This window comes from Ambystoma mexicanum, chromosome 6q, assembly GCF_040938575.1.
Source record: "Ambystoma mexicanum isolate Mex_15411 chromosome 6q, UKY_AmexF1_1, whole genome shotgun sequence".
Lineage (NCBI taxonomy): Eukaryota > Metazoa > Chordata > Amphibia > Caudata > Ambystomatidae > Ambystoma > Ambystoma mexicanum.
In genome coordinates this window covers 829,861,908-829,885,935 of record NC_090937.1, presented here as the reverse complement: position 1 = coordinate 829,885,935, position 24,028 = coordinate 829,861,908, and the positions used below count along the sequence as shown (strand labels likewise).

The 24,028-nt window shown below is 45.9% G+C and overlaps 1 protein-coding gene across 4 annotated transcripts in view; it reads left to right on the top strand.

Moving 5' to 3' along the window:
- FSTL5 (follistatin like 5) overlaps positions 1–24,028 on the top strand; it is a 3,721,575-nt gene that overhangs the window by 2,937,605 nt on the left and 759,942 nt on the right. For all 4 annotated transcript variants that reach the window (XM_069631359.1, XM_069631360.1, XM_069631358.1 and 1 more), the window contains exon 9: positions 10,839–11,000. In XM_069631359.1, the coding sequence (XP_069487460.1) occupies positions 10,839–11,000 (162 nt within the window). The remainder of the gene's footprint in view (positions 1–10,838; positions 11,001–24,028) is intronic.

Below are 24,028 nucleotides of genomic sequence, written 5' to 3'. Positions count from 1 at the left end.
TACAAGTAAAGAAAACATTTCTTCTGGCATTTCTGTTTTGGATTGCATGAAAGAATTGCTGCGGTAAAATAACATTTTGTTTTTTACATTCAGAAGCTCTCATGTGAAATGTGCAATGTAACAGTCTTCAAACCTAAATATATTTACCAGATAAATTGTTCCAGAATTAGTCCCACAAAAAGTATGAGTGAGTTTACACAGTCTCGGGGTGTGCACATGTATATGAGACGGACATCTAAATGCCCACTCACCTTCACAATGAGGGGGACATGCATATAATCATTGCTTTGTGGCAACATCATTGTGAAGGATTTCCTTTCTTATGCAGAGAAAATAGTAGAGATTCTTTCCACATAAATCCTATACAGGGTGATTTATTGCACAAACATCGTGGCAGCAGCAACATCTGGCCCACAACAAGACCAGGGGCCAGCATCCATACTTCGCTTCAGGCCGCGAGGGCCTCTACATCATGGCCGCCGTGTGAGGCGATAGGTACAGCTGATGCTTGCTGCCTTTGCCTGCCCTACCTGATTGCCACTTCTTTATTGTGCAGCAAGCCCCTGGAGCCGGCAGGCGATCACCGGTCTCCTCAAGGGACGCCATATAAGTGGGTGTGCAGAGTACTTCTAGCTCCTTCTTGCACAAGCCTTGTGGCAACAGCAGTATCTGGCCCGCCCACACCAAGAGCAGGAGCCAGCATCTATACTTTGCTTCAGGCTGCAAGGGCCCCCATAAAAGTCTCTGGGTTTTCCCTATCTGGCCCTTTCTGGGACTGGAGGAGCCAGAGTATGCCTCACTATGCCACTGAGCGGCAACCACCAGTAAACACCCTACACCTTTGACTTGCGACTGTTGATCCGGCTGCCCGCTACCCTTGAACACCTATATGGGGTCAACTGGCCCTGCCAGAAAAAGCCCACTTGCTGTGTACCTTGCCCACACTCCTCACTTGACTTGTGCGCAGCACTTTTATTCACAAATGTGTGCCTCCATTGCGGCACCCCACCACGTGACAAGCATCTATGTAGGACTTGATTGACTTCACCCCATGCGACCGCATGAGCCTTGCTGTCCACCATCAGAAGACACCAACGCCATGCTCTCTTCTAACTGTCCTGCTTTGTCATTTACCACTGCAATTGTCTTTACATTCTTACATGTCCAATCAAATGCTGCATCTCACACGTGGGCTTGTAACTCAAACATAAATGGCTTTCTCTGGCATTGCCTTGCTGATCTGCCGTATGCTCTGTCTCTAATGTCTGCTTCACATCTGTGCTGCTTTTTTTTTTTTTGCTTTCAGAAAAATTCAAATCTAGGTGTGCCTACATCTGCACATCCTCCATTTTGTGCTGCTTTTTAGTTCTTTTGAGAACATTCCAATCTAGGGTTGCCTACATCTGTGCATCCTCCATTGTGTGCTGCTTGTTAGTGCTTTTAGGAACATTCAAATTTAGGTGTGCCTACATCTGTGCATCCTCTTTATTGTGCTGCTTTTTGATGCTTTGCGAACATTTCTAATTGAGGAGTACCTTCCATCTGTGTACGATCCTGTCGCCCTCGGCTGCTAGGCTGCCTGGTGAGTTTGTCCATGCACTGTACAGCCTCTCCTATTTTTCACTCTTTTTCCTCCACCTCAATGGCAATCTCAATGTCTCCCATCTACTTTAAATGTTACTCCATCACCTATTCCTCCTCTCTCACGAGGTCTGGAAGAAAAGAGTTTCAAAAATAACTCTTGGCTTTTAATCCTAGCCTATCTATTGCTGACACCTATGTTTGTGCTACTTCCACACAGACTATTACTGATATCCTCTTCTTTGTCCCCTCTCCTGACCTATGGACTTCCAATCTGATACCTCCCCTCTCCTCTTTTTCCTCTTCACTCATTAATGGTGGCACTAGATGGGAAGTACTTTTGGCGCACTTCTCATCCTCTAGGTACATCAAACAGTTTGGCCCTGGGCCCTCAACCCAATATTTTTGCACCTTCTTCACCACCTTTAATGGGTGTACCACACACCTGTATCCCTCCTCGGAAAACCTTCAAAGGTGGTGACAGGCTACTCTTTGCCACTTTAAACGTTCAATCTGCTGTCAAACGTTCTTCTGACATCTGCCTCCTTCTTGAAGACTTTGATCTCGATGTCATTGCTCTCCCTGAGACGTGGTTCAAACCAGCTCTGTCACTAATTTTGACTCCCTTCTCCCTGACGTCTACAAGATCCTTTCCAAGCCTCGGCCCAGCCAACTTGTTGGTGGAGTAGCCCTGATCTTCTCTGAGTGGGTCCATGCCTCCCTTATGCCCACCCAGCACTACTCCTCCTTTGAAAGTCTTGTCAGCAAGCTTGGTGTCTCTATGACTCTCTCTCTCACACCCTTGTCACTATCTACAGGCCCCCTGGCCCTGTTTCTGTCTTCCTTTTGGAATGGGCTGAATTTTGCTCCTCACGTATGACCTCTACCTCTAAAATCCTTCTCCTTGGAGACTTCAACATTCCACCTTGCTTCCACTGTTCCTGCCTCCTCACTCTTCTGTAATCTCTGTACCTCTTGTTAAATGACTTCAATTCAGCACTCCAACTAAGTCAGTGCCTAGTCTGGGATGCCCAATGAAAGCCCTTATTTATATATTTTTATGACAAGTTCATAGATCTGGATGAAACCCTTGTATAACACCCCTCTCTTTGAATCCCCCTGACCTCACTGAGCAAATAATTAGGTTTGTTTTGCAAATTAAAAAATGTATTGAAAAATTAAACAAGATATATATCACACTTTTATAAATAAATTAATGTTTGATAGCACACTTATGAATATGACAGTGATCAACAATGGATAATATTACACTAGCACAATTTTGTAATTTCTTCGGAGTCGGTATAGAGAGGATAAGGTAGCTGAGAATACTTTATGGTTTCAAGGAAATGCAATGATGGAAAAGAATGCAGCACAGAAATAAACTGATATGGTTTCAACAAGAGATAATATGATCACTTTTTCTTTTGACAATTCACTCCCCCTATGCAATATAAGCAGATGGAAGAAGAGCACACAATTTTCAGGAAGACAATCACAATACAATACCAATTCTAGTTCCCCCCTAGCAAGCTTGGAGCAACCTGTATGCTTTTAAAACATGCAGAAATACTTTTAATGTGATTTACAATGAATTGAAAATCTGCTAAAAATGATTTGAATTGCCTATAGGAGATTCAGGGTAGGTGACAGCTACTTTGAATTCGTTCAGGTCAACACTAGCAATGATTCATGAGGGATTATCAGGTTGAAAACAAATTTCAGCAATGCAAGCAAAAGACAGCTATTTTTTTAATGTGTGATAAAACTGAGCCAAATTGCAATTTGCTGCACTTTTTATGAGTGCGTAAAGCGCGATTACGGAAAAACTATAAGGAGTAGAAAGCTTTAAAATGAAAGTTAAATCTCGTTCCTAGCACATGCGGTTCAAAAGATATGGATGATTTAATGGAGGTAGATTCTCAGAAATAAAGTAAGATTCAAATGACAAATGACACTTTCACAGGTTTGAAATTACAGAATGGACACACAATTTCTATGCAGTTCTAAATAGGTTGAAATGGTTTGAATTAGATTATTTTAAACTAAGAGATGACTATGCACAGTTCTGTGGGTACTCACGCTACAAATTTGAAATAGGTCTTCAAGATCTGGTCAGGTTTGGGCTTCACTCGCCACAGATGGTCTCTGGTACCGGTTCTGCTCACAGCGATCTGGTCTGGGTCTGGTCTGCGGTTCTGGATCTCTGGTTCTGGTCTCGGCACTGCAGAGCAATCTGGTCTGGGTCTGGTCTTCTTTTGGCACTGCACGGCGGTCTGGATACAGCTCTGCTTTCTGGGTTCTGGCACAGGGGTCTAGCCAGAATCAAACAGCTTGCCCGGCTGTTGAATAGTTTGGTTAGGTTACTGGATTCTGAGGCCTCTGGAAAGGATTCAGCTTGTGGACTAGGCCTTTCTGCTAAAAGCTCTGGAATCTGGAGTCTGGTTTTCTATGTTCTGGTCTCTGAATATTGTCTGGATTTGAAGTCGTCCGGCAAAGTGCTTCACCGGAAAGTGGAAAGAGCAGTCCCTCCTTGGGTTTCAGTGGGTCTTTTTATGTCTTTTGAAAGTGGGTGGGAAGGCTGACTTCCTATGCCCAACCCTCTGAGGGTCCTGATAGGCTATAGGATTCTCTGTCGCCTGACTGGGGAACAGAGTTGTGAGTCATCCAGTGCTACCAATTTACAATCTATTGAAGAAACGCCCCTTTGCTTTTACTTAGAAAATGAATTTTTCATAACTAACAGGTTTCCCAGATACACACATTGTTGAAATTACATGTACACATCACAGATTGCTTAAGGTACAGTTTGGTTCAAGGCACATGTTTCCACGAGCTTGGGTTTAGAAACAACAACATTTTGCGTTTTTTAGTGACTTTCGACATATTGGTTTTTCCTCAAAATTTACACAGACCTGCACCCTCTCCCTGAGCATATTAATATAAGTTAGCATGTCTCTAGCATAAACCCAGTGTCTGCAAGATTAATAAATCGCAGGGTTCGGTCTCAGAACATCGTACGGAGCTGAGTTTGGTCTCAAATTGTAGGAACATTTATCATATAAAGAATCTCCAAATTGTACATTTTTGTAAGCTTAATACAATATTTTATAAGCAATTAAATAAAACCTACATTTGCCTCTCCTTCAGTACACCCATTTGCTTGTCCCCGCCCCCGGGAACTTGGCTTGACTCAGAGATCAAATGTCTTTCCTTCCCCCAGAGAAACTGTTGACAATTACACCTCAAATCAGCATATCCTATTCAGCTGAAGAGTCTATTGTGTTGACTGAGGTCAGCACACCAGGGTGCCACGCTGCATTTGATTAACACGACCATATGATCTCCTGTGCTGTTGCGGTAAGGGCTGGTGTGAATGTTTCCCATGGGAGAGGCCTCTTGAACTTTTAATTGAATCAAACTGCCTTCTGATGTGGGGCTTGGGAACAGTAGATGTTAAGAATTCCCATTAACCAGCAAGGCTTTGAAGTTTCCAGCTAACTCAGGTTCCTTGTCAGCTCCTGAAAGACAGACCTACTGTCAGAGTTCAGACAACTAGCGCCGGTTAGTGTCGAGCGCTGGTACTGCACCCCTTTTTGGGAGCTGTCTTGAATGAATACATTTCAGATTTTGAAAAGCACCATATTTCTTTGCACTGGTTTTTGCTCTGTGTGTAGCAAAAGGATAGGGCCTGGCAATGGTCTCTTGTATTAACATTAACAGAGGCAAAAATGGATGACAACCTATTTTTCATGTTTTCCCTGTGCATTTTCTGGGGAGTTCTGGCCATCATGATGTTTTCAATGCCAGTAATGCACAGTTCTTTGGTAGGGCTTGGATGCATGGGTAAAAACATCCCACACTCTCTCTCCCTCACTATTCTCCCTTCTGGCTCTACCCATTCTGCTGGACACAATCTTGATGCATTCATCCCCACTGATCTCTCTGCTCTTCAATCCTCTCACTACCCCTCTCTCCTGGTCTGAGCACTCTCTCCTCTCTTCTTATCGAGGACCTCTCGGCCCCCTGAACGAGCCTCCACCAGCACTGCCAGCCTCCTTCGTGGTCATCCTACCGATGAAAAGAGTGTCAGCTGCTGTCTCCACCTTCACCCCTCCTCCTTCCCTTCCCATTTACTCTCCCACTGACTCTGTCCTTGCCAATCTTTATCTTGCTATCACTAACACTTGACATTCTTGCCCCTGTCACAAGGATCTGCCTGAAACCTGCCGCCAAGTGCAACAGCTGGTACTACTCCAATCGAGCCACTCTGAAATGCATGTGCAGAGTGGCAGAAGAGAAGTGGCAGACCTCAGGCTCATCCATTCACAAACTGGCCTGTCGCCTACTCCAAAGGCAATACTGTCCATCTATACATTCCAAATAGAGGTCCCACATTCAGGCCTGTATCTCTGGAGCCTCGAACAACACGGCTGAGCTCTTCAAAATCTGCAAGGAACTAGCCAATCCATCTGAAGTCTCCACCTTTCCACTTCCTTCTCAGACCCTCTGTACTGCACTGGCCCCCCATTTCACCTCCGCAATTCAAGACATTCTGACTTATCTCTCTTTGATCCCTTTCTCCACTACTCCCCTTGCCAACTAGCCTCGCGGGGCCTCTCTTCCACCCCCACCCACTCTCTCCTCCTTCCTATCTGTCTCAATGGATTAGATCTCTAGAATAATCCGCTCTATGAAGGTCTTGTCCAAACAGGTTTTTTCCTGTTCTTCCAGAACCATTAAGGACAACATCGCCCCCCTCGCTCCAGCTCTTGATGACTTCTGCAGCCACTCCTTAAAATCTGGCTCTTTCCTGTCTTCTCTCAAGCACTCCTTTGTGCACCCTCTCCTAAAATAACCTTCAGTTGACCCATCATGACTGGCCAATTGCTGCCCTATCTCTACTATACCCTTCCCTGGGAAACGCCTGGAGAAATAGGTCTTCCCTCAACTGGCCCAACACACTGAGGCTGTTGGTTGTTTACATGACCATCAATCTGGATTCTGAGTATCTAGAAGCACGGACACTGCTCTCTTGATCACCCGTAATGTATTTCTCACAAATCTGGACTCTAATTCTCCTGCTGTTCCCATTCTCCTTGACCTCTCTTCCGCCTTCGACTCAGTCAACAATTCTATCCTCATAAAGTGGTGCCAAGATACTCTTGGTATCTCAGACCGGGCACTGGATTGGTTGACATCCTTCCTCACTGACCGCCCTTCCTAGGTGCTCCTGGGCTCTTTCACTTCTACCACTACTCTTTCTACATGGGGTGTTTCCAAGAGCTCTATCCTCACGCCTTTTTCAACATCTGCATTGCAAGTCTTGCTCACCTGACTTCTCTCCTCATTTACAGTGTTAGGCAGAGGACACACAACAATTCTTCAAGCTTCCCTCTTCCTCTTCTCTTTCCTCCTCGATCATCCCTGAATGCCTGTCTGCTATTCAGACTTGGTGCACCTCCAATGATCTCTGTCTTAATGCCAGTAAGACCAAGATTCTTCCTATCAGGACACTTGCTCCCTGTTTCCCTCCTGCACTCTGGCTGCCCTCTATGGGCTTACCTCCCTCTCCTTCCACTGAGGCCAGAAACCTTGGAGTCATATTCGACATGTCTCTAGAGCTCTCGTCCTCTCCACACTGTATTACTGTATCAAACTCTTCCTCAACCTGCCTCTTTCTTCACTCTGTCCTCTTCAACTAATCCAGAATAGGGCTGCAAGACTTATCCGTGGCCTCAAGCCCTAGGCCCTTAAGTCTCCAGCTCTAAAATCTCTCCACTGGCTCCTGTTTGTTAAAAGGTTCAAATTCATATCCCTTTGCATCATCCACAAGGCTGTCTGGGGCATAGGACCACGCTACCTGCAGTTCTCTCTTACTAAATACTCTCCTTCCAGATACTTTCAATCTTCTTGCTCCAACTCTCTGGTGTTCAAACGTTTCTCTAATCCAATTAACCGAGGGCTGGGGGAGATCTCTCCCCTCAGCTGACTGCCTCCTATGGATCAGTTTCCCTCTCTCCGTCTTAAAGCAGACCACCTCAAGTTCCGCAAACAACACTAGACTGTTCACTTCTCCTCCTCCTTTCCTCTTCCCCTCCCATGATAACCTTCCCTTCTGTCACTGAGATTGGCAGCCTGGTTCCTCAAGAGCCCAATAGGCCTTCTGCGGACTCACCACCAGCACCCACACTGCACCACCCCCTGGGCCCAAACCCGCCTGTAGGATGGTTTGCCTCTGCCCTGCACTTACCGGTCAGGAGGTAGAGTTTTTCTCTACCTCCTGACCGGTATCAAACCTCCACCCATGCACAAACCTGTTGCCTCACTAACAGGCACCACTGGCACTACCCGCCCTGGGGTACCCGTATTGCTCTTACCCCGACCCCACCCCCTTTTTTCATTTTCTTTTCACTGCACTTGCACGTTCCGTATATCACAAGGCCTAGTCGGACTGCTGTTTGTTTCTAATTATTCATTGTCATTTTCATTGTTTGTTTGCTCCCTCGTCCTGTTCCCTTTTGCCTTGTGACGCTTAGAAACACTGTCTTGTTGTATAAGCGACTTTTAAATATCCAATACATAAATAAATAAATAAATATCATGTCATGAAACAATGTTTTCAATCTTTTCCTAGTTCTGGATCCAGCCATTCCAGACACACAGAGGTCTATGAATTTAGACGTACTCTAATAAATTCATTGTTTTCTGGGGATTCTGAGAAGAACTCTGTATTGTACCCAGTGAGATCATTTGTGCAGTGGTACTTCCTCAGCAGGTGCATTTGTAGAATTGATATTAGGGTAAATACTTTCTGAAGTCTGCGTTCGTGGGACCTACAAAATACCAGCTCTTTGATGTTGATGTGTGCCTCACTTGAGTTTGCAAACTCTTTCATGCCAAACATAACAAAATGTTAACTAGAAACATACTGTTGAATAGAGTATAACTGTTTCTGTGGAAAAATACATAAGAAATGAAATTCATATCCTGAAAAGTTCGAAGTCTGCCAATCATCATGTTTATAAAGTGTGGGTGAGGTGAACGTTCTTGCAAGAGAGATGTGATTCAGAGAACGGTGGCCTGTAGGGCACGGAAAAGGCACATGTGGAAGATGATTTTGGGCTACATGGACTACTATGAATCAGCCTTCTTCTACTTATTCTGTACTATGAGCAGAGTTGGTATATCAACATTTACATGGTGATATTGATATCTAAACATTTCAAAATGCTGCTAACATTATATATAGATTCATCTGCACATGTTCCATTGTTATACAATATTCAGATACATCATAAATGTAGCTGAACGCACTACAATTTGCAACCAAATTGCAGTGTGATGCTGCCAACCATGAGGAAGGGAACATGTTTTGGCTTTGGGCATGGAGATAACCATTTGTAGAATGTATAGTTATTACTGGTTACTCTCTGGATAATTTACTTTTAGCATTTTTTCTAAATGCCCTAATGCCAAAGTGTATCCATTTGGACAAGACAATCAGGGATCTGATGTGCTACCAACATATATCACAAATCGTTTTATCACTTTTTAGAATTATTTATAATCGTGCCTTAATGGCTGTGACCATTTTCGAACATCTTTCCTTTTTTTTTTTTTTAGATGAACACAGGATTAGACAAAGCACATTTTCAACTGTAGTTGACTTGAAAGGAAATTAACCTCACTCGCATTTGAGTCTGGGACACGCTTCCAACTTAATATGCCCAGTGTAACTGCTGCTTAATCTTTGTACATGGACAGGTTCACTACCTTGCAGTACTCATTTGCGACGTTCCAGCAGTGCTTAAGAATTTTTATTTGTACATATTTTTAAAGAAGGCACCCACAAAACAAACAAAAAAAACATGTAATGTATCTGGCAGTGAGTGCAGTTCAACATGTGTGATCCAGTCACATTCATCCACTCTGGCTGTCAAATATGGGAGCATCTCTGCCTACATGCAAATGTTGACTCCAGGAGGTTTATTGCATTCAATACTGCTGGATTCATAGAAAGACCACACAAAATATTCCACCATAGACCGTAGACCTAAAATTAAGGGAGACTCCAGATAGAAAATTGCTCCACTCTTCAGAACATTCAAAATAGTGTTATTTCATATGTATTTCACGGAATAAAAACAAAAACGTATTGGTTTACGGTACACCCCCCCCCCCGCCTACTAATTGCACCCTTCATATTTCCATTCTACACGTTTACCAATCATTTCTTTTTACTTCTTAAAACAGAAGTAGGTGTTCTTCTTTCTTTTATCAATGTCCACTATATGGACTAGTATACGTCTTCCAGACCTTGTGATCCAGAATTTCTAAACACAGCCTCACATATGTCTTTCCAGCAGTACTTCAGGAAACTCTTGAAAAGGCAAACCTAGGAGGATATGCACAGCATCCTAAAATAACAGTAGCGATTTCCAAAGGAATCCATGTAGATGCCTCCTGCCATGCACATAAATGGTAGGTGGCATTTGTGTCTCTTTGATTTACAAGCAGGGAAAATCCATAGATCCTTACCCCATATTTCCGCGCACTATTTACACGTTGTGCTGCAAACAATCAACATTTTCTGTAGGGAAGTGCATACACAAAATTGCATAAAGATGCAGTCACCTTAATGCGATATTGAAGCAAATGAAAATCGACACATTCTGTGTAAACCCTGGAAGGACGTTTCAAGTACATATTTGATTGTCTAAGAAAGTAGTTTAATTTTAGATTGACAACTATTGAAAAAGTGCCCTTCGAGGTCTGAATTGTTATGGATGAATTGTCCAGTTTGCCACACTAGGAGTGGCTTTCTAACAGCCCCACTAGGAAGCTTTGACATTTATTTGCACTAACTATAGGGTTTGCTGATATATTTCTGAAGCACTGTTATTGGCCAGACGGTAATATTTAGAGGTTTACTAACAATATGAAAAAGATCAAAGGTGATCACTTTTTACTATTCAATTAGTAACATTTTACTAAATTTCGGCAACATCTTTTCTTATGTTCTCTTCATTTGTTAGGCGTATATAGATAATTGTAACTCGAGAAGGGGAGGGAGGATTGTGAAGGTTGGTGTAAGGACAGCAACATGGCAACAAGTAGGACTGGATATTTAACAGTCAAATATGTCCTAACTGTTCCCTAGCAAATCAGTGATTATATGTATGAGGCATATTTATAAATGTTGCTCTAGCATATTGTTTAATGATCTACTTTTAATTATTTTTGTTTCAATGCAGTTCCGCCTGTTATTCGCGTGTATCCAGAGAGTCAGGCCAGAGAACCGGGTGTAACAGCAAGTCTTAGATGCCATGCAGATGGCATCCCAAACCCACAACTTTCATGGTTGAAAAATGGAATGGACATCAGTTCAAAGTTATCCAAACAACTCTCACTTCAAGGTACATTCCATGTTTGTCACGTTTCCACGTTTTCAAATGAAACCGGGCATGTATTATTTACAACACAATTTAGCAAACAGTAGTTTTGACTTTAAACGTAAGTTTATTAATATTATTGTTTATGGAACTCATTTAATTTTACATAGTGGCACTGCAGGACGTTTCATTATTACGTTCACTTAATTTTACAGTTCAGTGTACCCACTGAAAAGGTTACCCAAGGATGTAAAAACACCTTGGGGGGAGGTTGGGAGGGACAAGAACAACTGCTGAATAAACGTAAACACCATTTGACATATTTTTTTTCACATCTAGCTTTTTTTATCATAACTTCCATTTTCTTTCTATAGGTTTCTTTCCGATGGTAGCCAGCCTTATAGTGCACCTTCTTTTCTGCCGCCAGGCAGGGTTTAGGGAATGTATATACATGGTTGGGCCGTGCGGACTTTACATATTAATCATTGATAAGTCTGTGGGTTGTTAGGCAGAAGGTTTCCGTGTTGTGTTTATCCACTTCAGGCACGCCTTCAACTCTGCCAAACAGATTGTAATATGGAGACCCCTCCTGGACTTTGGGATTGACCAATCTCTTATAGGCACAATCCAGACGCTTTACTTGTGTAATTCTGCATGTGTTAGTTGAGACCAGAAGAGAAATATGGCCCTCCCCTTTGCCGTCTGCAGGGGTGTTTAGCAGGGACGTGCTCTTCTCACCTTCCCTTTTTAACCTCTTATATACTTTATCCTTTAGGGCTATAGTGTAGCACTAGGCAGCAAGCTAACATTATCAGGGTAACTCAGAACACACTTTTAAGGATACTTTTTAAGTCAGTTATATATTTAGCTGAGACAGTGCTGGCTTTTATCAATAATCAGATGTTGGTCTGCTCAGTGTTGATGTGGTCTCACATTTGGGCTAATGGGCAGGTGAAGTTGTATTCTGAAGCCATCAGTGATCATCTTGAATATTAGAGTCGTCTTGCGATACCCTGACTATGGTCTGCGGTAGTGGGTATTTTACTTATGGCCCCGCCAATGCGTTGTTCATTCAACCAACTGACCAGAAAGAATGATATGGATGCCTTAATGGTACATATGAAATGGCACTGAGGATGCATGCTTTATCTTTGGTAACAGAGAGTGCAACAGCCATGCTCTATTTTGATTATAAAGCCCACAGTGCCATTGAAAACCTTCCTGATGGGGTACCCCCAACCCATTTTAGGTTCCGCTACATCAGATTCCCTTTGGACAGCTGCTGTTAGCTGAGCAGCCCAGGGTTTGTGCTGGTAACACAGCATTTGCATTTCTATGTCAATGCTATTGGATCATGGTGGAGCCTGATTTGCTCTCTTGCCTATATTGCCCATGTTAAGCCAGGATGAACTGTTTGTTTCTTATGTTTATGAAATATTGCTCCGTCTTCACACATGGGGCAATCCAGCTGTAACATTCTGTCACAAACTAGGAGATGGCCTATGCAACATCAGATTGTGTTATTAAGACTTGGAAAGTAGAATGCGTACGTGACTATCACGTGTTTATGCTAATCCGTGTACTCCCTATTGACTTTAACTGTGCTTGCTGAAGAATGCTCTTTTCTTCAATGGTCAATCATTTATTTAAATTTGAAATCAAATATATGTTTAACGGCTGCAGTATTTGTTATTAATAAGGGCTAGGTATTCTACTGTAATATATGTAACTTAATGACAATTGTTTTTATATAAGTCATGGGTTTATTGTTCAGCTTATGTACTGTTCATTGCTCTATAAAATCAGCACATTGATATGTTATCGGAAATAAAATCCAACCTATGTTTAAATTGTGCGTATCCTAGTATTGGAAAACTCATACAAAAGCTTGAGTTGCTTTGGAAGAGAAAACATTGTTAATCAATTGTTATATCAGAGCTATCCACAAACCTATGAGCACATTTCCATTTCCACCAGAAGTTTAGCTAACATTGTCATTCAAACAGGAGTCCAATATACCCGCAATAGTTTTTTGTGTTTAATTAGACATATATTTAAATCATGACCCACTGTCTCAGTTGAACATTATAGTTGCCACAGTATGACACTCTAAGTGACCAAATGCAGGCTCTCTTAATGCTGCTTTAGATTTTTGCATCGTCAATTTCATCCAGTGATCAACTGATTCTATCCTCTATATATATATATATATATATATATATGGAACAAAAGCCTATTACCCAAGCGCAACATGGACACATTTGAGATTTTATCAAAAGCAATACCAGATCCTATAGCCATAACACAATATTAAAATGTGGTACCTCCAGTTCAGCTTCCCATCCAACGATTTGGTGGATGGAGGTATTAGTAACTGATAGTTCCTTCAATTGGGATTTTCATATTTCCTCTGTGGATTCTGTCGATGTTAACGATTTCATGCATTTGTTGAGGAAAAAAGTGTAAATAAACGGAATTGTATGGTTGTATGATTTTAAATTATCACTTTGTGTCAAAAGGCTACCCCTGTCTAATTTGGGATCTCCTTTTTTGCATGCAACCAGAAGGTATATGTCTATTAGGTGATTGTTCAATGAATTCCCTAAACGTGCAATTGGTGCCTTTATAGGTCACTTTGTTCAAGAAAGAAAGGATATCTCTATACGTTTGGGAATCCCACAGTGAAGGAACAGAGCCCCATCCTTCTACTACAAGTGAATGAGCTACCAGTAGAGTTTTTGGTTGACACAAGGGTGAAAGTAAATGCCATCATTGAGGAGGTCTATAGCACCATTCCGTCCGCTCCCAAGCTCAGACCAGCGGAATTAAACATTTACCCCTACGGATCGAAGACCCTGCTAACGTGCAAGGGATACTTCATGGCTGAGTGCAAGTACAAAACACAGACCAAAAGGTTACCCATTCATGTGTTGGATGCAGCCATGGAAAGAGGGTGCATCCTGAGTTTCAAGGCAGCACTAGATATGGAGCTGATCCATTTACTGTATTGGCTCATGGCGCATAAATACATTTACTCATCAGTAACAATTGAACAGTTATTTCCCATGCTTTTCGAAGGCCTTGGTAAACTAAAAAACAGACAGATCAAGTTGCGCATAGATCTGGAGGCACGCCCTATCGCCAACACAGCAGGGGGATCCCCGTGAACATTCAGAGACAAGTAGAAGAAGAGTTGCACAAGTTGCAGGAACAGGACATCATTGAGGCCACTGCAGGGCCCACCCCGTTGGTATCGTCCATAGTCCCTCTCCCGAAAAAGGGCTCAGATGCCATTAGACTGTGAGTTGACATGCACCATCCTAATGAGACAATAATGAGGGAGCGACACCAGGCCATGACGATCACTGACATGATGCATCTGCTCAGCAGAACTCAAGTGTTTTCTAAGCTGGACCTGCACAAATGATTCCACCAGACAGAGCTGTGTGAAGAGTCCAGGTACATAATAACTTTTGTTCACTCATTTGGTCTCCACATGTATAAACTTCTCAGTTTTGGGGTGTACTTGGCTGCTGAAATCTTTCAGTCAGAGATTTATAATGTCATTAAACTGTCAACTGTCCTAACTACAGTAAAATGCAGGTTAGGGTATGCATGATGCTGGAAGCGGCCCATCTCACGCTCAACAGGGAGAGTTCAGGAAGGGCACCCTATGATTTTTTGGGCACCTGTTCTCAGCTCAGGGAATGATACTCGTTCATGTGAAAGAAGAAGGTTCCATTCACATGGTCAGAGTCGTATCAGGTCGCGTTTGAGACCAACCATCAGTGCATTTCAAAAACTGAAAACATGGCCTATTTCAACACTGCAAGGAAGCAGAGCTCACTGTGGATGCTAATCTGGTGGGGCTCGAAGTCAACATGGCAAAAGTGGACCCAGAAGACAGCAGCACACAACATATTGTCTCGTACGTTAGCAGGAGTCTTCCAAAGATGGAGCAGGCATAAAAACAGGCTGAAAAGGAGCGGTTGGCAGTTTATTGGGCCTGTGAATACTTTCATTTGTTCCTGTACAGCATGCCATTCATGGTTGTCACTGACCACGAGACCTTGTTGTTCATTTATGGGAATCCCCAAGTATAAATTCCTCCCAGAATTGCAAAATGTGGCCTGCAGCTTCAAGACTACTGCTTCCAAATCATACACTGACCTGGGAAATACATACATTAAATAGTGCAGGCTGCAAACCAAGTGGGCATTGACATAACACTGATTGTACAAGAGACAGAGAACGAGCAGGCAATCTAGATCATCCTCAAGTGTCTAGAGTGAGGATGGTGGAAACATGCTAAGCAGGTGGGGAGTTTGTCTGTCCTGAAGTGCAGTGAGCCATTGGAAGCCTGACACTGATCAAAGATAAGCTCACCCACTCGGAGGAAGGACTGCTACTAAATGTTGCCAAGATCATCATTCCCTGGATGCTTAAAAGAAGAATACTAGAACTGGCCCACGCAGGATATCAGGGTATAGTGTCCAGAAAATGACTGCTGAGATAAAAGGTGTGGTTTCCTCAAGAACTGCCCCACCTGTGCAGTCATTAACCCATTCACTAAACCCAAACCTTTGCACATGACAGAACTACCCAGGAAAGCATGGGACGAGGTCACCATTGACCTCTTTGGCTCCATTGATAGGGGTGAATATGCATTAGTGGTTCAATTGGTGAGATCAACGGCAGCCGACCATACCATCCCGGCTTTTGACAGGCTGTTTACTGCATACAGGGTGCCCAGAGTGTTCAAGTCAGTCAACAGGCCCCCTTTCACAGGTCATGACTTCAAAACATTTGTGGAATACATGGGTTTCAGGCATCAGAGGGTCACACCCCTCTGGCCACAAGCTAATGGGACATTTGAGCATTTCATGAGCATCATCAAATGTAATGTTCAGATTGCTCACCTGACCGGAGAGCCCTGTAGAGCAAGCATTTTAGCAGCTCCTTTCGGGATTACTGGAATACCACACACAGAACAATAGGAAAGGCCCCACCTGAAATCATGTTTGGCCAGAAACATCAGGACATGCCTGCTCCATGTCACCAACCCAGAGGAAACCTACGCTGAAGTGGTCATGAAGCGTCATGCCGATGACAAGATAGAGGCCTGCAAGGGGAAACCTACAGCTAGAGGACAAGGTCATAGTATGTCAGCCCTGTACCCATGAACACACATTGGCATTCAGCAGTGTGCCACTGACAGTCACCACAGTTAAAAGGTCTTTTATAACTGCAGGGAATGAATGGAGGAGTGTAACATGAAATTCATAACTTTGTAAAGTTCAGAGAGTGAGGAGACAGATCAGGAGTTGCTAAACACCCACTATGACGCAGATGGAGATGCTTCCAGTGATGACCTGGAGGACCTGTTGGGCTGCTTCAGCCTGGACAGAGGCCAGGTGATGTCACTGGCTGACCTCAGAGAGCGAGACATTTACCTTGTAGACTGATTGAGGAAATGGACTAGATGTTAACTTTGTCTTTAAAAAAAGGGGGTGTTGTAGTCCGTGATCCGGCGCTAATAGCGCCGGGGGGTTTGGCGGTAGGGCTATTAGCGCGGGCGCTAATAGCGCCAGCGTTACCGCCCAGCTCATGATGAGGCCCATGGAAAAAGATGATGGCTGTTTCCCATTTTGCGCACACGTGCGCGTGTGTGTGTGTGAGTATTCATACAATACATGAGCATTAATGCAGGTGCTAATCGTATAACTTGGACTGATTGAAATATGAAGAAAACGAACAATACAATGGGAAATAGATGACACTAATTTTATTCCCTTAGCCCTGGCCTAAAGGCAGACGAAATAGTAGAATAGTATAAAAGTATAAAACGTGACGTCATACCTCTGGGTCAGAAACGTCTAGTTAAAGAAAGTAAAACCAATAACAAAACAACTCAAAATAGTTGCTGAGGCAAAAGTTCACATTCCTGTTGAAAGATTTGCCGGATTACACCAGAGCTCAACTGTTGATTAGAAAAGAAAGAAATGCATATCACAGCTTGGTGTAAAAATACCACATGTCCAACAAAAATGCTGAGTGGCAAAATATGTTTATGTTAGTCACCAGATCTGATATGGAGCCTTTTTAATGAAATAGGTGGTACCAAGAAGGGAAAACTTATCAACCTGATTAATGAAGAACTATGGATTGACCATATTCATAATGTATATGGTAGCGACATCCCTGATAACACACTGAGGCAGCAGGTATAGTGGGTTTCATATAGCATTAATTTTGATACTCTGGATAGTATCCTAAAAATTAAGAAACTAAAAGGATCAAGGGCTCCCAGTCTGGACAGCCTGCCTAACCTTGTAATAAAAGAACTCCAGAGATATGGGGCAAAATACTCCACACATTGTATAGTCATATATACAGATAGGGCAAACTTCCTCCTAGTTGGATAATAAACCATCATAATTCCAATATTCAAGAAATCTAGGAGAAGTAAGCCTTCTAATTAGTGAATACTTTCTATGCTTGATTCAACCGGTAAACTCTTTGCCTCCATAATATTGGACAAGATAAGAGCTTGGGCTGAAGGCTGTGGTATACGTGGTCCCTTTCAGACAGGACTCAGGACAGGATCCAGTACTGAACACAATCTCTTCTTAATACCATGATGCAAACAGCACGTAAGCTTGGTTCTCCTCTGCTCCATATGTTATTTGTGAACGTTAAGTCAGCGTGCGTCACAATGTGTTGAGAGAGACTGTGGGCCAAGCTGACCGTCTGCCATATACAAGCGTATCTACTAGGCATATTGCATGATTTTCATACTGAGACATCTGTGCGGGTATGGCTGGACAGCATATTATTTTTTCAACTAACGACTTTGATGGCATTTGTAGAGAAGCATCTTGACAACCAGACAAAAAAATAACAACCCTCTAGTGAAAAGGGCTCAGTGCACCATTTTGTGAGAAGAATAAGACATGTATTTGTATACAAAAAGGAAACGGCGACAGGGTATTATAAGTCGACTGCCGCAGAGCTCTCTCTATTCTTCAAAGCAAACAGCACATTATAACTGTGAGCATGATCACGTGTGACATATGCAATATACAGTGTTCCTCTCGTCTAGCTCTCACTCTACTTGTGGTGTAACCCGGGGGTCTAACCTCTCTCCCTGGCTATTTAAACACTGCCCGGGACCTCTGGCCCACCGCATCTCTACCTCCTGCTCTAATTTGTAGTGTTATGCAGATGATACCCAGCTCTCCTTCAGGCTCCAATCAGCCTCTACTGTTCCTTTTCTCACACCAGTCTGTCTGTTCGCTATTCAGGAATGGTATGCCTCCATTGAACTCTGCCTTAATGTCAGTAAAACTGAGATTCTCCTAATTGGGACTCCTGCTCCCACCTTCATTTTCTCACTCTAGCCACCCACCCTGGGCCCTCTTCCTGCTCCTTTCAGTGAGGCTAAGAACCTTGGGTCATCTTCGACTCCACCCTATCCTTCTCTCCTCACATCTCTGATGTGTCTAAGAAGTAACACTATCAGTTGAACCTCCTAAGAGGTATTCTTACTTTTCTCACATACCCCCAGAAGCTCACTGTCTCCAGAGCTCTGGTGCTCTCTAGGCTGGACTAGTGCAACAGCCCCTTTCTAAATCTGCCTGTCTCTACGCGTGCCCTCTACAGCTTATCCAGAACAGGACTGCGAGACTTGTCCTTGGCTTCAAGCCCAGAGATCGTATCTCTCCAGCCTTTAAATCTCTCCACGTGTTCCCTGTGGCTGTGAGGATCAAGTTCAAGACCCTCTGCATCGTCCACAAGGCTTTCTGGGGCCGGTGACCACACTATATCCAACTTTCTCATCCTCATCACCTTCCCTCTTGAGCCCTCCTCTCATCCACCTCAAACTCTCTGAGGGTCTGACGCTTCTCTGGGCAGAGAGTGGGGGGAAGACCTCTGTCTTCGGCTGGGGCCTCCCTCTGGAACAGCTTCCCTGCCTCTTTCAAAATTGAGCAGATCAGCCTGGCCAGAGCCTGATCATTGATACCCAGGTTATCACAGAGACAAGAGAGCAGGATGGCATGGTTGACCATATAAAAACAGGAAAGTTAGAATCAAGGTTCATCCATAATACTTTAATTGTACTTTCCAAAGTCATGGAACAAACGTGCGCCGAAAATCTTTGCGCAAGCAGGCGCAAGCAGGCGCAAGTGCAAAAAAACAGTGCGTGCGATTCATGGAAGTCCCTGCGCGTCTTTCCCTCGGGATGTGCGCCAAACCCGTGCATGGCGCACACGTCACTGCAACATCCCGAAAGGCGTGCGCGACACGCACAGTGAAAGCGCACAACCTCGGCGCATACACCAGAAAGTGGGCGGAACACGGGGCGTAACCCGCGGAATGGGGGACAACGCGCGAAAATAAGGGCGTAACTGGGGATGTACTGCAGGGAAACAGACGGAACGCCCACACGCACTCGAACCACACATATTCATGGAATCGAATAGGGCAAAGCCACGCACAGGCAAAGACACGCACAAGCCGAAACACGTCCACCACACGAAGGCAGGCGGTAGCGTCCCTGCGCATTACAAAAGTGGCAATATACAGCAATTGGGCCTGTGCGAGCGTGGCACGTGTATTTCGGGGTTGCGCGGGAAGTTACACATGCGACTAAGCGGGGTATGTGTATTTCGGGGTTGTGCTGGACGTTACACGCGCTACTGAGCAGGGTACGTGTATTTCGGGGTGCGCGGGAAGTTACACACGCGACTGAGCGGGGTACGTGTATTTCGGGGGTGCGCGGGAAGTTACACACGCGACTGAGCGGGGTACGTGTATTTCGGTGGTGCGCGGGAAGTTACACACGCGACTGAGCGGGGTACATGTATTTCGGGGGTGCGCGGGAAGTTACACACGCGACTGAGCGGGGTACGTGTATTTCGGGGTTGCGCGGGAAGTTACACACGTGACTGAGCGGGGTACGTGTATTTCGGGGGTGCGCGGGAAGTTACACACGCGACTGAGCGGGGTACGTGTATTTCGGGGGTGCGCAATAAGTTACACACGCGACTGAGCAGGGTACGTGTATTTCGGGGGTGCGCGGGAAGTTACACACGTGATAGGCCTTGGGCCAGCGGGGTACCACTCACCATCTGCGTGTAGAAGAACGCGTAGCCAACACCCACCCGCTGTGAAGTAATAGCGTGTGAACCCCAACGCCTAGAAAACACACGCATCGCACACCTCGGAAAGCACATACAGAGCAATGGAAATCCATGTGGGATCTCCAAGCCCTGCCAGGGCAACGCCCATGCGCGATACGTCACAGACGTGCTTACGCGCTAAGGGCCTTTGGTCCAATGAAATCGCGTATGCGTGCAGACGCGCTTACGCGCTAAGGGCCTTTCCTCGAATTACACGCTGACGTGCAGAATTTTCACGTGCCAAATCACTCCGTATCAAGCTGGCCACGCGTAAGCACACGGAAGACCACGCTCCTGCCCAGAAGGCCGAATCACTGCCCCCCAGAGTCCCAAGCACGCTCCCACCTGCCATCTGCTGCTGACTGACTGCCTGCTGCCCACGTGCCCTGCCATTTGCTGCCTGCACATCAGCCAGGGGTGCTGTTGCTGTGACCACCCCTGCTGGAACCGAAGACTCCCGACTGGGATTCCATCACTCCACAGCCCAGCCCCAGGACCCAGTTGCCCACCCACTCCTGCCTCTGGGGTTGTCATGTTGGGCACTGCAACATCTGGCACCACTGACAACCCCCGGCCAGAGACGCAGAGGGGCACCAGCTTCAGTGCCAGGGAAGTTGGTGTCCTGGTGGAGCAAGTCCTGGGGCAGTATGATGCCCTCTTCGGAAGTTCCCGCGCCGACAAGGAAGGACGGACTCGGATCTGGACTGACATCGTGACTGCCATCAATGCGGAGGGGGTGGCAGTCTGCGACTTACAACATGTCAAGAAGCGCTGGGAGGACTTCAGGTCCAGGACCCTAAACAAGGCCCGGCGCCTCTTGAAGGCAGCGGATGCTAAGGGGCGCCGGGGCCACTTGTCGGAAGATCAGATGAGGGTCCTGGAACGCATATCCCCAGCGCTCCACGTCCAGGTCCTTGAGAGGCAGACCCGTCTGGAGTCGAGCAGTAAGTGTACATGCATCGTGATTGTGAGCTGTGCGTGTGGTGATGTTTCAGTAGTGTGCAGGTTGCACATCTGTTTGTATGGGGTCGGGTATGGGTGGGGGTGTACAGGGCCGTGAGGCTAACACATGCGAAGGCTGTAATGTGTGAGACATGGATGGTGCTTGTGTGTGTAGGCTTGCATGCCAAATGCAGTTGTGTGGGCACACATGTTTGGATGAATGTGTATGTAAGTAGACATGTTCGTGATGTCACACATGTATGTTGTTTTCAGCTGCATGTATCAGCACTGTGTACATGTGCATTTGTGTGTATTTGACAAGGGTGCAACAGTGATGCAACATGGATGCATGTGACAGCGGGATGTGGAAGCCTGATTGGGAGATGTGACATGGATGCCCTTCTGAACACTGCGACACTTGGCAGAGGTGTACACATGCATGCAAGTGTGGTGGTGTGTGTACATGTGTAGTGCACTTCCTGTGTTGCATGTGATGTCTGGCTCAGCTTTGCCTGCTCATGCTGTTGTATGTGTATGGATGGTGCTGGCAGTTGCGATATGGCTGTGGTATGGCTCATGTGTGCGAGTTGAAATGACATGTGTGTTGGGGATTGTGATGGCATGTCTGAGGTTTGCCAATGACACTCATGTACAACTGTCATGTGTGTATGTGTCCATTGTACAGTGCCCTGATGCCTGTGTTTTATTTCTCCCTGTCTGCAGCGTCAACTGATGAAGAGGGCGGAGAAGGTGCTGTGGAGCACAACGGCGGGGATCCCACCGCCAGGCGGAGACGCAAGGCCCGGCTCCACTCCCATGTTGTGATCTCGTCGGGGAGTGAGGAGTCCGGTGATGCGTCCCAGGCTGCAGCTGCCGGGGGGAGGTCCAAGAGGCGGAGGTTTGAGTTGGACTCCTCGGCAGCAGAAGGGGCAGCTGGGACCCCACAGGGCCCAACGGGGGAAGATGGCACGGAGTCATCCAGGTTGGTGGGGGGTTTGGTGCAGGAGGAAGCTGTCCAAGCAACAAAGACGGGGTCTAGAGGTGGGGATCCCACTGGTGCTAGTGGTGCAGTGCAGGACCAGGGACAGGAGGCAGCACAGGCCGCCGCAGAGGTGCCTGTGTGCAATCCTGTCCCTGATCCTGTCCCTGCATCATCTTGCACCAGCATGGATGCCTACGTCTAGACCCGTTTTCAGGCAGGGGATGAGCTAACGACAACTGGCCTTCCTCTGCCTGCGGACGTGGCTATCCGGGTCCGGGTTGAGCCTGTCCTGACTGGTGTGGCGTTGCGTCAACGGGCCATGCGAGGTGATCTGCAGTCTTTTCATGAGAAGACTGCAAGTCATCTCGAATGGCTCGTTGACCGCGTCGGCCTACTGGGACAGGTCACCCAGGCCGGATTCCTCCATTTGATGGGGCTTGCTCCGACCCCCTCCTCAACTGAACGCCCTATGCGCCAGTCGTCCTCTGTGCCATCTTCCCACCCATCAGTCACCTGGGTGCCCTGTGGAGCTGCCTCTGACGGTGCAGCCAGGCTGGTGGAGGAGGCATCCCTGCCACAGTCGGGAGTCGGATGTCCAGCAGGGGTGGCCACATCAATGACTGCACCCCAGCCGGCGAAGGATGTGCAGGCAGCAGGAGGCAGTGCACGGGCAGAGGCACAGCAGCAGCAACGTGGTGGGAGCCATGAAGGCTCGGGGCCTTCAACATCGGAGGGGCAGGCATCGGCCGGAGGGCAGGAGGACCCAGGACAGGGAGTGTCTTCCGTGTGGCAGCGGTTGGGCCACGCCATAGATGCGGAGCGGCAGCGGGCGGAAGAGGCACGGCTCACAATGATCAGGGCGGAGAACTCCATGCGGAGGGCCCTGAGGCGGGCCGAGTGCCTCGAGGCAATCCGCAGGGGGTTGGAGGTGGACACGTCGACGGCCCTGCGGACCCTCGGGCCATGGAGGAGGACCGCCTCCGGGACATTGAGCAGGAGTTTGATGATGCCCTGGCCTGGGACATCCAAAAGTGAGCCGTCAGACTAGCCCGCTGCCCATGTACATAGTTATGTAGTTAGTGTTAGGTTTCCTTTGTTTTTGATTTTATTTTGGACCTTTTGGACATTTGGCCACATTTTTGTATATAGTTTATTTTTATTTGTTATTGTTGTTAGATAGGTTTCATTTCTTTTGTTGGGATAATGGACCCTGGCTTGTTCGTCTGTACATAGTTCACTGTTGGATTTTCTTTTTCTTTCACATTTTACCCATGGAGCAATGGCTTTCAAATATAATTTTCCATTGGATTTTCTTTTGTGGACTGTGACTTTGGACACCATTCCTTTGGATTTTGATTTTTGTTTTTGCTTTTTTTCACGGACATGCTTCTTTTCATTTTTGTACATTTCCATTTCTGTTTCTTTATTTTTGATTCAATTTATGTTTCCTTTAATACATATTTTTTGATCGAACTTCAATGTGTAGTATCATCTCATTGGTTTCATGCATGTCATGATATGGGTTTTGAGATTCACTGACACCCATTGGGTGTATGTGAGGGACATGTGTTTGTTTCCAAACTTGCAATTGGTGTTCTGTCATGTTATTGCCATTTCTGAGTGGGTGGATGCAATACTCGGGTGGCTGTTTTGCATTTGCAGGCTGACCATAGGGACCAGGGATCTAGATTGTGATGACATGTTGGCGGGGGAACATGAGTGGGGGCCTGCTGGCAGGTGCCCCACAGTGCTGGGGAGTGCAGGGGAACATGAGTTGGACATGAGTGGGGGCCTGCTGGCAGGTGTCCCACAGTGCTGGGGGGTGGGGGTGCAGGGGAACATGAGTTGGACATGGGTGGGGGCCTGCTGGCAGGTGCCCCACAGTGCTGGGGGGTGGGGGTGCAGGGGAACATGAGTTGGACATGGGTGGGGGCCTGGTGGAGGCT